General features: G+C 39.2%; 1 protein-coding gene across 1 annotated transcript; it reads right to left on the reverse strand.

Annotated features, from left to right (window-relative positions):
- Positions 1–147: 147 nt before the first annotated feature.
- Positions 148–11,531, reverse strand: LOC134845492 (regulator of nonsense transcripts 1-like). The gene is made up of 16 exons (XM_063862392.1): positions 11,357–11,531; positions 11,039–11,271; positions 10,611–10,778; positions 9,430–9,687; positions 9,090–9,262; positions 8,623–8,845; positions 6,833–7,058; positions 6,504–6,644; positions 3,815–4,018; positions 3,130–3,487; positions 2,793–2,910; positions 2,261–2,603; positions 1,658–2,154; positions 1,477–1,579; positions 870–977; positions 148–772 (listed from the first exon to the last, which is right to left on the reverse strand). Exons 1-16 carry the CDS (start codon positions 11,510–11,512, stop codon positions 656–658), a joined length of 3,426 nt encoding a protein of 1,141 aa, XP_063718462.1. The 5' UTR covers positions 11,513–11,531; the 3' UTR covers positions 148–655.
- Positions 11,532–12,585: the final 1,054 nt, after the last annotated feature.

The following is a 12,585-nucleotide window of genomic DNA, read 5'->3' on the forward strand; positions in this document are numbered from 1 at the left end:
AGAAGCTGTCAGATGAATGAACAGACACGCCTCAACTTTCCCACTGCTCTTAGAAGCTTCAGAGTATACTACAGAAACTTTCTAACTACAATAGCCTTCGCCTCTCGCTCGCCAGTTGACTTTATATGACGTAGGGTTACAAGCTGCTTAAACATATCACCTCGTTCTCGTTGTTAACCTAATCACCATTCAGTTCGTTATTCAAAATATACCGCAATTTATTTGAGCATAATGATATTTGGGAAATAGTTTTGATTGGGATGACTGTTTAGAAGGATACCAAACCTCCAGTGGTTGCTTGCAGCTTACATATTTACAATAGCAAACAGTGAAATCTAGTATAAGCTACTGTTCACTTTCAAATAGGATCAAACAAATGAGTTTATTCAATGAAAATAGTCACGTTAAATTCATCTGTCATTGTAGTTTTTGTTATATTCTCGTCCGAGCGGTCTCGGATCTTCAAGAGACACTTTTTCATGTCAGCCACAGCACAAAATGACACACTGCACCTCTCTTGGCACCTGATTGAACCCAACTCACTTTCTCGTTTCACTTAGTGGGGAGGGTACCGTGACCTTCTCTAGCCTTTCAGCCAGCGTGTGAGAGGTGTGGTCTGCAGTGCGCCTTGAGGGTGGCTGCTGCTGGCCCTAGTTTAGAATTGTGAGTTGAATGAGAGGTAGGACCTGTCCTGTCCACTGTGCACGTTAGAGTCCTGTGACAGCAGCAGCACATCTCCTTGCGACTGCATGTCGTCAATGTAGAAACTCTCCTGAAAAAAAAAGAGACCGATGTGTCCCCGAGCCATTGCTTTACTCGCCAGTAGACAAACTTTCGAATCATTTTACACACATAATCTTAATTTTTACCTGGGAGAGCATCTCTGCTTGTGACAATCCTCCACCGCCCTGTCCCATCGGGTTCTGTCCGTTGAACGACACTGATTGATGGAAGCCTTGAGAGAACTGCGTCATATCCTGCAATGATAATCAGTTAACGACATTTGAAAAAAAGCCAATGATCTAAAGTAAACCAGAGTTCGGATTAAAAAAAAAACAGATCACCTTAAATTGCAAAAGAAAATAAATAGAAGTTGAGGCTTTTTCTTTTCCCGGTCTGCTAATTTTTTTGTTCACTTTGTCCAATTGACATGCTGACTAATTCGACTATAGCAATTAGACTTATTTGTTATTTGGATCAAACAATAAGGCTTATTTAGTCTTCATGCTCAACCTTGTCAACAATCAGGTTATCTTACAACATAAAATTGATGCTTGTGTGGTGCGGCAAGTGCAAATAGCCGAACTTTAAAATAGTCAAACCCCAAAACACCGAATTGTATTATTGTGATTATCTTTACGTTTTTAGCAGGCAGTCAAAGAGATGACTTTTTTTTAATACTCAAAAGGTTACTTCCCCTACAATCGGTTCGGTCTCTTCAAACTAAATCACTATCCAAAATGAAGAGCTCTTTACCTGACTCTGTAGTCCCATGGACATCTGTGAGAGTCCTGGCTGCGACAGACCCTGGCTCAGCTGCGAGGAGCCCATTTGGCTGGGGTTGCGACCGGCCATGTTTCTGCAATAAGAGAGATATTATATTCAGCTCAACCTTTAGAGCGTTCTAAGGCAGTCTAATTCTGCAATGATTACTAACCGGTTGTATCTGGGCGGTTGTTTCGGTCTCACTCCATTGGTCATCTGAGGCATGCGGTTGCCCATTTGCTGCTGCTGTGAGTTCTGCTGACTCATCTGTTGGAAAAAGGCAGCAGGCGGAGGGGGCGGCATGAACATATTAATCGGCACAGGCATGCCCTGGATAGGTGCCAGTTGCATAGCCGGGTTCATTATTCCCATCTGGTCATGAGTGGGTGGAGCAAAAATAGGAGGTTGGGTCCCGTTGAAGGGCATATTCGGTGGCATGTTATTGGGCGGCTGTTGACTGCGGTCGAATGAAGACGTCGCGGGATTGCTCGAGAACTCCCTTGCATCGAACATGGCAAATGACATGAAGCTGGCTCCTGGGTTGTTCATGTTCGTCAACTTCTTAGGCTTGGCGAAAGTCATCATGCTCAGCTTGAGGTTTGTGAGAGCACCCTCAACCAAAACTTTGTTCTCTTTGAAGTGATGCAGCAGCTGGTTCCACAGGGGTTGCTGCAACAAAATCATGCATACAGGCGAGACTAATTCCAATTCGACAAGACTATTTTTGTTCACATAATAAAATTGCTATTCAGCCTGGATGTATTTTTAAATTCACCTTCGAGAGCACTTTAGGATTGCCCACAACGATCAGTCCGAACTTAGCTCTGGTCAAAGCAACATTCAATCTTCTGGGGTCGTTGAGGAATCCGATACCCTGATGCTCGTTGGATCTCACACACGACAGTATAATGTAGTCTTTCTCTCTGCCCTGGAATGCATCTACACTGGCCACTTCGACCTCGTTGTACAGTTTGGCATTGGCTGCCCCGTTGTGACTCATATGACCCACAATGAAAGCCCTCTGACCCTCGTAGGGCGTGATCACTCCTATCTGGTCGGGACCCACTCCATTTTTCATGAAGCGAGTCACTATCTTCTCCACGTAGCCCGCCTCCGTCCTAAAACCAGCAAAAATTATTTATAAAACCACTCAATTCAATTAGATAACTTACAAAAAATACGCTACACTTAAATTCGAAAAACAATCACCCGGAAGTCACTAATGAAATAATGCACTGCAATAAAAGTATCGAAGAAGCTAACAAACATCTAATGTAAGAGCGATGCAATAGAGGATAATTAGTTACCTGTTGAGGTATGATGTGCCGGATGATGCAATTTCCTCTTGGCCAGTGGAGCTGTAGAAGAACATCGGCAGCTCAGCATTGGGCCAAATCGAATCCACTTGAGGGTTCTTTCTCTCCCCTAAATTGCGCATATTCACTTACCAACAGTGTAATTGCCTTTATCAAATGAATATCGTAACACGCAAATCATGAATTTGAAGTAACCTTTATCAAAATCAGAGTTTAGAAAACTTAAGATAGTGATATTTCAGGCACATTTAGCAAGAAAGTTTCCGACCAAGTCATGACAACGTTTTGGTGCTAATCTCGATCAAAGGAGAGGCTATTGAGTGTTGACCTGCGCTGACTCCGTTCTGTAGGGACCCCTCGTAGAACACGTTGGAGGGGAAGAGACTGAGTGAAGGGTGCATCCTGTACTGCACTTGTAGTCGGATGGGTCGAATACCCAACACCACCAGTCGCTCGAACATGGAGTGGCTGAGGCCACAGCTGGCTGCCTTCTTGCACATGACCACTGGGCCCAACTGGCAGTGGTCTCCCACTAGGATCAACTGCTTCACTCCCAACACCACTGGCACCAGACACTCTGGCTCCGTCGCCTGAGTGGACTCGTCTATGAGGATGGACCTGAACTTGAATCTCGCCAATCTGGGGTCTCCCGCACATACACTGGTGCAACAAATCACATCCGCATTCTATAGCAAAAAACAACAGAATCCACACCTCGTGACACTTATCGTGATCTTTACACTTATGCTGTTCGATAGTGGAGTTTGCTTTCCTTAAACAAAGAAATGAACTGCACTTTGAAAGAACTCGGAAGTCAAAGCTCAAAAAAAAAATTGAGCATGTGTGCATGACTTTTCTCAAAAAGAAATCACAACATAAGATTCTTCACCACGGAAAATCAAATTTGAGCGTGAACCTATTACAAAAACAAGTATTCGAAATAGAGACCAAATAAGAGCAGTAGATGGAGCTAAGGAAAATGAGGCGTTGAAAGTGTATGAATATGGACTTGCCTTGAGTAATTCGCTCTCGGCTGCTCTCTTGAGGAAGCGATACTGTCGCTCGTCCTGCTCAGACAACTCGCCTGTCTCGTCCTTGAGCTGGATGAGTTTGCGCAACTCAGTGCTGTTCGGCAGCTTCTTCAGCTGGTTGTGCAGTGCCAAGTGGGCCACTGGCGAGTCAATCGCCTCCCTACTCTTCGCACACAGTCGCACCACCTAGATACAGACAAACACAATTCTGCCACATTTCAAATTGCCAATCAAGACACGTCATTCAGAACCAATTAGCAAGTATCAAACTCATTCGCTCTGTGATTGAGACATGTGAAGTGGCGTTGAATACCGATTGCGTTAGGGAATGGACTGAAAGGATGTTCTCTTTTAAGTAAGCCATAGTATCCTATGCAATTTTAAGGTTCAAATTTGTCGCAACGACCCAATGTGGCTGTCTTTAATTAGAATTCAATTACATTTTTCGTGATCTTTACACTTATGCTGTTCGATAGTGGAGTTTTGTAGAAAAAAATAATATCATCAAAAAAATATTATAATCCATTCCATTAAAAAAAGGAGTTTTATCTGATGCAAAACGTATGAGCAAAACCGAAGCAAAACTTAAAAGAAATAGTTTTATTCGATATCATCAAAATATCGGTCATGTTTAACTTCACCAACAGCGCTGAACAGTCGGTAATAATGTACTATAAATGGTGGCGAGGAAATTAGTCGACAAGCAAATTAGATGGATCCAATAAAACAGAATTTAGACGTATTTTTTCTACAAAACTAGAATTTTGTACGAAAAGCAAAGGTCTAACAAAACTTATTACTTGAAACAAATTTTCACATTTACAAAAAGGGTATAATATAATTCCTTTGCATATCAAAATATTTGCTATAAATATTTATGAAAAATTAATCCGATCATGAAACATTTTTAAAATGCATAAATTACACAATTGAGACATGTGAAAAACTGATTCGCAAAAAGCTCAAATGAAAGTTAATTGTAGTCAGCGAAAATTAATTGTAGCCAGTAAACAAATTTCACACACGTTAACAATACAATTACATCTAATTTCCCAAACTTGTAGTTTTGTATCAATGTCTAATTTCAGTTTATTTTGGTCAAGTCTAGATTGCTTTTCGTCTAACTGCCTAGGCCCAACTATGAATATCAACAACTGGCTACCAATACAATTTTAGGGGCTAGGAAATTAGGCGACGAGCAAATTAGACGTCTCCAATAAAATGGAATTTGGACGATAAATTCTTTTTTGCAAATCTAGCATTTTGAACGAATAGCAAAGGGCTAACAAAATTTATCACTTGAAGCAAAATTTCACCAATACAAAAAGAATTTATAATCCCATTGCATATCCAAGTATTTATTATAAATAATTTTTACAACATTAATCGATATATTATGAAACATTTGAAATGCATAAATTATACAATTGCGATATGCGAAAATCAGAGCCGCATTTAAGAAAGCTCGAACGCAAGTTAATTGTAGTCAGCCAAACTTAATTGTAGTCAGTAAACAAATTTCACGCACGTTAACAATACAATTACATCTAATTTCCTATATTTAGAGTTTTGCATCGACGTCTAAATTCAATATTTTCGTTCATGTATTATTTGCTTTTCGTCTAATTTCATAGGACGCTATAACTTTCTACGCAGAATGAAAGCAGCACTTCGCATACAAAAGCGACAGAACGCCTAGAGGTAGCTTTAAAAGACAGAAGCGAAGCTGAGCTTCGCACTACTTCTGATCAAACAATTATAAGATGAAAGCAACATTACGCTCAAAAATTAGCCAACAGAACTTCAAACAAGCTGAGAATTGACGCCGTCAGTGGAAAAACGAAAAAAAAAACATAATAATAAAAAGCAAAAATATATATATTTTTGAGTTAAATGGTGAAATAGTCTTATCGATATAAAAGGACTGCCGGTCACTTAAAGGAAAAAGTCGGTAAATAAGCCAAAAAAATAAAGCCGACGGCCGAATACTTGAAACTGAGCCAAAAAATTTTTGTCAAAGAATCATATCGGAAAAAATTGCATGTAACGCCCACATAGGATAGTTATACAAAAAGCTTATGCAAAGTAGACAACATAATTTGGAAATTAAACCGACAGAGCTTAAGTCGACAACCATGAAGCCGAAAAATCATAAGCAGAAAATTAGTATCGAAACTATAATTATACCCACAATGGTTTGACTTCTTGTTATAACATACACTAGTAACTATTACCTACTGTACCTGAACTTTTCAGTACCTGAAGTTTCATGAAATTGAGCATCTCAGCTGCAAAGCAGCATCATAAGTGATTCAACTGACTCTGTTAAACTGTTGTAAAACCGAAAAAAGTCTATATTCCGATTTGATAACGCTTGCAAATCGCAAGCGTAAAGAGTTTTGAAAAATAATTCCCATGTACCCAGAGCGGAGAGAGAACACCAAAAACAGCACTAAACTGCCGCCAAAAAGAGCATTATTTTATACAAGTTGGATTGGAAAAAAACTCGTTACACAACACAATGATCGCAAGCTCGCCTGTATAATTATAAGTTATCTGCAATAGGAAACAGCTTCATTTGGGCGAACCTCGCGGACCGACACAACATAAGCAGCAGACAGTAGGAAAAGTCTGAATGAATTCAAGGATACAAAAAAAAACACTATGTTACCTTGAGTCCAGTGAGGTGTATCTTGTAACAGAGCTGGTCGACTGCGATGTTGCTGGGTGCACAAACCAGCACCTGGCCTAATTTCGCCAAGTGGAACACCACGGTAGCCGATGTCACAGTTTTGCCAGTTCCTGGGGGTCCCTAGAAACATACCAATAATTCAATTCTTATGATGTGGCAGTGGGATGTGGCCTGGGAGCCTGGAAGAAAAACTATTCAACTTGAAATGAAAAGATAGATCAGATACCATCGACCCCAATAATCTACTACTTTTTACGAACTTCTTGAGACTGAAAGAAAACTGTGCGTTAGGTTCAACAACTAGCTACCTGTATCAGACTGAGTGGCCTCTGCAACACCTGTTTGACGGCGTTGACCTGGCTGTGGTTCAGTTCGGGTAGTCCTGGTGCTGAGAACCTCTTGGGCACATTCAGTTTGAACACCTTGTCCCCATCTGGACCGGTGGAGCTGTTGTCGTGGCCCAGTAGTCTGTGGAATATGTACTCGGACACACATGTCATATCCACAGCGAATGTCTTCATCGCCGCCTGCATTCTACAAAACAACACAACAGTTTCTGCCTTTTCTAAAACAGACGAACAGGAGTCTATGCAGGAAAGTTTTTGACATATGGGAAGGTGAGCTTCCAAAAAAATTCAGCTGACTTTTTAGGTGACCCATTTCAGTTCTTACACAGAGGCGAAGCTTCGTTAACACTTGCGCGAAGACGATTAAAAGCAGCTCTATAAAATGCAATAAAAAAATTAGAAATAAGCCTCGAATTAGTAAAAAAAAATCTGCTACCTCTGAGATTCGAACCTGCGACCTAATCATTAACAGTCTCACACACTTACTACTCAGCCACGGAAACTTACTAGACACCAAACAAAGGCCACAAATAAAGCGGAGAATAGATGCTATGCAATTTCCAATGCTACTGTGAAATTTCCAAATAAGTGAACACTTTTAATAAACACTTTGTAGTGTCGAAGGAGCTTCGTCGAAACCCGAGAAACCCTAGAATGACCATTTTTTGCTATACTTTTGTATGCCAACAAACATTTTTCTAATTATTTTTCGCCCGGCATCCCCCTTTAATTTAGCATACCCTGGCAAAAATTTCGACTGAAGAAAATTAAGGCTCTTTTCCACTACCCACCCCCAAATTTTAAAATTTCTTAGTTATATTAAGTGACGTTGCGATGTAAGCAATGAAGAAAAAACCTGTCACACAGAGCATAAGTACCTGTATTAAAAAACCTGTCACTCGAATTAGTAAAATTTTGCTACGTATGGGCTTCGAAACAGAGGCTTCGAGAGTTTGAGTCTCACGCCCTGCCCTATCGGCCACCAACGCTTAACAACCGGTCAAAAATAAAGCAACTACATATGCTAACAAATTCCCAATGCCATGCAGCAAAAGTGGCACAAATACACACAATTTTGCAATTAATAGTTTGGAATATAACACACTGAAGGCATCGACACCAATTTTGCACGTAATAAATTGGAAAGCATAAAGCCACATTATGTATAAACCATTCACTTCAAAAAATTGCGAGATAAATTGAGTTAATTATTGTTATGTTGTATAAAAACAAATAGCTTTTTTTTGTTCATTTGATTAATTTAAAATCATCAACTGTGTTAAATTATTGCTATTCGAATGTCAAAGCACGTGCTATCAAAAAGCCGTAAAGATGCCCAAAAGTGGCACCAATATATGGGAATTCGGTTAGATAAAAAGAATAGTTATAGTATAACACTAACGCTCACTTAAGTTCGCTATTATAAAAAATAATTAGTTCGTTCACCATGCAAAATTTTATCGCAAATCGTTTTTCAAAACTAAATTTCAGATGGAAGGGGGAAAGTGGAAAAGAGCCAAATCTAAGGTTAGTCGACTAAATGAAGATGGCAAAATATTCCCAACAGAGATGTGAGGCTTTGCAAACACTACCACGAACCCAAAAAGCAGCTCTATAAAGACAGTTCGTACTAATACACACTACGCTGCGCGCTGGTAAAAAGGGAACCGTTTGAATTAATTACAATAAGAATTGAGGGGAAGGAGGTAAAAAATTTCTCCAGTATAAAGGTTAGTCTCCATTTGAATGACCTGTCGAAGGAGGTGGACTTCCACACAAACTCCACTGAGTAGTTGTGTGTGACATGTAGCGGTGGCATCTCCCCGTGTGCTCTCCTCAATTCCACCCCTATCTCCTCTCCATTACTGTTCGGAACTTTTATCACGTGTCCCTCCCCCTTCCAGTGCTTATGCAGCTCCCCCTTATACGCCATGCGCAACTCGTCTCCCTGCATCAGGCGCATCTCAAAGAACGCTAAACAGTAACAATGGTTTTTTTTATCGACATCCGAGTTTTCCCGAAACTAATATTAAAAATTAATCTTTACACTTCCACTCACTTTCGCGCAAGCATCACATCTTTGGAAAATGACAATGAGCACAGTGACCATAAGGAATCATTCGAACTCCCGGAGAAATTAATTTTTCTTACTGATGGTTTGAAGAACATGTGTTATGATTAAAACTTGTTAAATGAAACATTTTTGTTCAATTTCTACCTGAGTCGGAGGCAGGCAGTACAAAGAATGCAAGTCTCCGCTTGTTGAGTCCTACATCCCATCTGACCACTATGTTGTCCTGCGTCTGGGACTCCTTCAGTCGCTTGTCATAGTCCGACTCCAATTTCACCAGGGGTCCGAAGATGTTCTGATATTGATATGCATCTTCATACCTAACATGCACACCCTATTCTCACAAAACTTCACAGTTCGCTTGAATTCTAATATAACTAGATAAAAATACAATTCGCCAGAAATGTAGCATTTCCAATTGCGCAAATTTTTTTTTTTTTAAAATCGATATTTTCAGTTGAACCTAATACAATTGAGAATTGTATACCGTAGCAGGACATTTTGGAGTGCCTCGTCGACGCCTGGCTTCTCCAGATCTTCCAAATTAGCTTCGGGGTTGTCTTTCCACATCTCCTCTAACTTGTTGATCTGCGAAGCGTTGATCTTACGCGCCCTCAGCTGGTCAGTCTCCGAGGGCACTTTGACCAGCCACGAGAGAAAGCTCCTGTCCTCTATCAGTGGCTTCCACTTGGAGTGGTCAAACTGCATCTCCTTGGCTGTGCTTGGAGCAGCAGCACAAGGATATCTATTTAACAACATATGAAAATGTACTTCCTGCATACCAGACTAATTTAGTAGGGCTAAATATGTTGCAGTGACACAAAGAACGCGTCTAATTTCAAATCAATTTTAAAACTAGAGGAGAAAAATTGGCTTTTTTGAAGGCCATGACTTGGTTTAAAAAATCAGCGTAGTCGCTTATGCAGGGCAGCTTCCCAGAACCCGTTCTTTTGATTGAACCTATAATTTCAGATTTGGGAGAGTAGTTTTCGAAGTCACAAAGATTATAACAACGGTCTAAAACAAATATTTTTTTTCCGAGGGCCATTTACTTATGTGGAAAAAAAATTGGGCACAATCACTACTGTAGGATAGTGTCCCAAAACCAATCTTCTCCATTGAACCTGAAACCCAGATTTGGGAGGCTAGTTTTCGAGAAAAGTTTCAAAAAATGTCAAAAAATCAAAAATATGACTTTTCCAAGGATCATAACTCTTTTTGTAAAACTTTTTAGCCGTTGTCGCCTATGCAGGGAAGCTTCCCACAACTTTTTGTAGTCATTGAACTCAAAATCGCAGATTTTGGAGGGTAGTTCTTTTGAGAAAATGAAAAAATTTTAATATGGGTCAAACCCCCCCCCAAAAAAAACTTTTTCGAAGGCTGCAGAAAAAGAGAAACGGTAAAAAGAGACAAAGCGTACAAACAGGTACACAGGGAAGTAGACAGTCTTTCCATTGGTACCACTTTTTTGGACATCGAAAAATGTTTTTGAGAAAAACTATTTTTTTTGAGAATTGTTGAAAACATTTTCCAAAGCGTGTCAAAAAATAATTTAAAAACCAAATCCCATTCATTTTAATAGTACCCCTGTTTCTATACAACAGAAATAAAGAGACTAAATGAGAGCACAATACTTTAACGGAAGTCAAAATCTACACTTATCCTTACCGACAGAGCAAAACAACAACAGCATCTGCTTTGGCTGGAATGTATCCCAACACGAACACATTCCTGCACGAACAATTGTAGCACTCGAGAAGATTCTCGCCCAAAGGCGTGTCCTTGTGAAGCGAAACCTCTTTGTGTTTGGCGCGAACCAGATGGTTTACAATATGACTGAAGCAATACGCTTATCAATACAACAGAGACAATACGATGTTTCGTATCACTTATTATAGAAAATAATTGCACGGATTCAGTGTTCAAAGGCGTAAAAACGCCTTTTTTGAAGTTTACAATCACATTGGAAAGCAAAAATACATCACGGAAATCCTATTAACAGAAACTGTTAAAGCGTTTAAAATCTTACGCTTTTCAGATTAAAAGTCATTCGAAATAACTTTCTGCAAAAGATGAAAAACCAGAACAATTTATACCTGCTGGACGTATTCCCACGACCATTGCAGAACCATTTCTTGCAAATGTTGCACATTAGAACAGTGTTAGGTTCGTGAATTCCACAGTAGCGACATGCATGTTTTGGCAGGTCTTTGGAGTAAAACGACTCATCTTCTTCTTCCTCGAAGGTCAGATCTGTCATTCCTCGCTCAGCTGCTTTCATGGAGGCATCAGATGTGGTCGACATTGTTATTTCTATTTCATCGTGCGCCTAAGTGAATCAACTTTAATTTATTACGAATTCTTTGATTTTCAAAATTGCTCAAAACGAGAAACCATACACTATGACGAATTACCTGGGGCTCAAATTGGCTTTGCGTTTGAGAGGGAATTGTGAAGTCATTGAATTCGTAGTCATCTGCTTGTGTGTCTGCGCCAACTATTTCATCGTCTTCAGTGTCAAAGAAAGTGAGACTCTGTGAGCTCGGGCCATACGAAAACATTTCACTCATTTTCAAAAATAATATCTAAAAAATATATATTTCAGAGCATAAATTTCTACTTAATTACTTTATAATAACTAATTTGTTATAATCAGCGCAACGACCGTCAGTGTCAGAAGTCATCCCATTCGTATAATCCCTTTCATTATGTAATGAATTAATAGAGAAATGACTGTAAAAGGCCATGCCTTACAGTCAACATTAATTTGACTTGATAAAATTCGAAGGTCAGAAAATATCATGGTGACCGAAACTATTTTACTAGTCCTTCATCATAAAAACATTTTTTTGAATAGTCTGTGGATAAAAAATTCCGCATCGACTGACAAATTAGCTCCTACTGCTATTTATTACTTATTAAACTTGAAAATTTAACAACTAAAAAAAACCTCGGAGCCACGAAGAACTAATTTGTTATAATATAAACGACTGTTATTTGTAATTTTAATTATAATTGTTCTACAAAGCGATATGCTGTTACTTTTTGCCTTAACTAGCATATCTGTCATCAGCTTCTGCGAAAGCGATCAATTCGTAGCTTATGCGGTACTGAATAAAAGAAAAGGAAAGTATCTTTTTCCATGGGTTGCCACAATATACTCGAACAAATACTATTGCACTACACTTAATAATATAAGCTATTACTATTACAGTTATTATATAAAAAACACAAGCAAGACTTAAAAAAAACAAGAAAGGTCCCTTCATAAAACTCTCCTAACATCAGGGGATATCCACCCAAATCCAGGACCATTCATGCAATTCAGTCAAATAAAGAAAAAACTGGAAAACTACAACAACAACTTAAAAGTACTACATCTGAATTGTAGAAGCTTAGCTAGAAAGCGTTCAGATCTCAAACAACTTATCAAAACTTTTAATGATAATACAATTTTCGGATTTTCCGAGACATGGTTCAATGATACAAATGACGATAAACTATGGGCCATAGACAATGACAAACATAAGTTGTTCCGATGTGATAGAACTTATGAATCGAGTAAAAAATTGAAGGGTGGAGGGGTCATGTTACTGGTTCCTAAAAAGTTAAACCCAAAAGTAAGACATGACTTAAACAACAT

The sequence above is a fragment of the Symsagittifera roscoffensis genome, chromosome 1, assembly GCF_963678635.1.
Source record: "Symsagittifera roscoffensis chromosome 1, txSymRosc1.1, whole genome shotgun sequence".
NCBI classification, from domain to species: Eukaryota; Metazoa; Xenacoelomorpha; order Acoela; family Convolutidae; genus Symsagittifera; species Symsagittifera roscoffensis.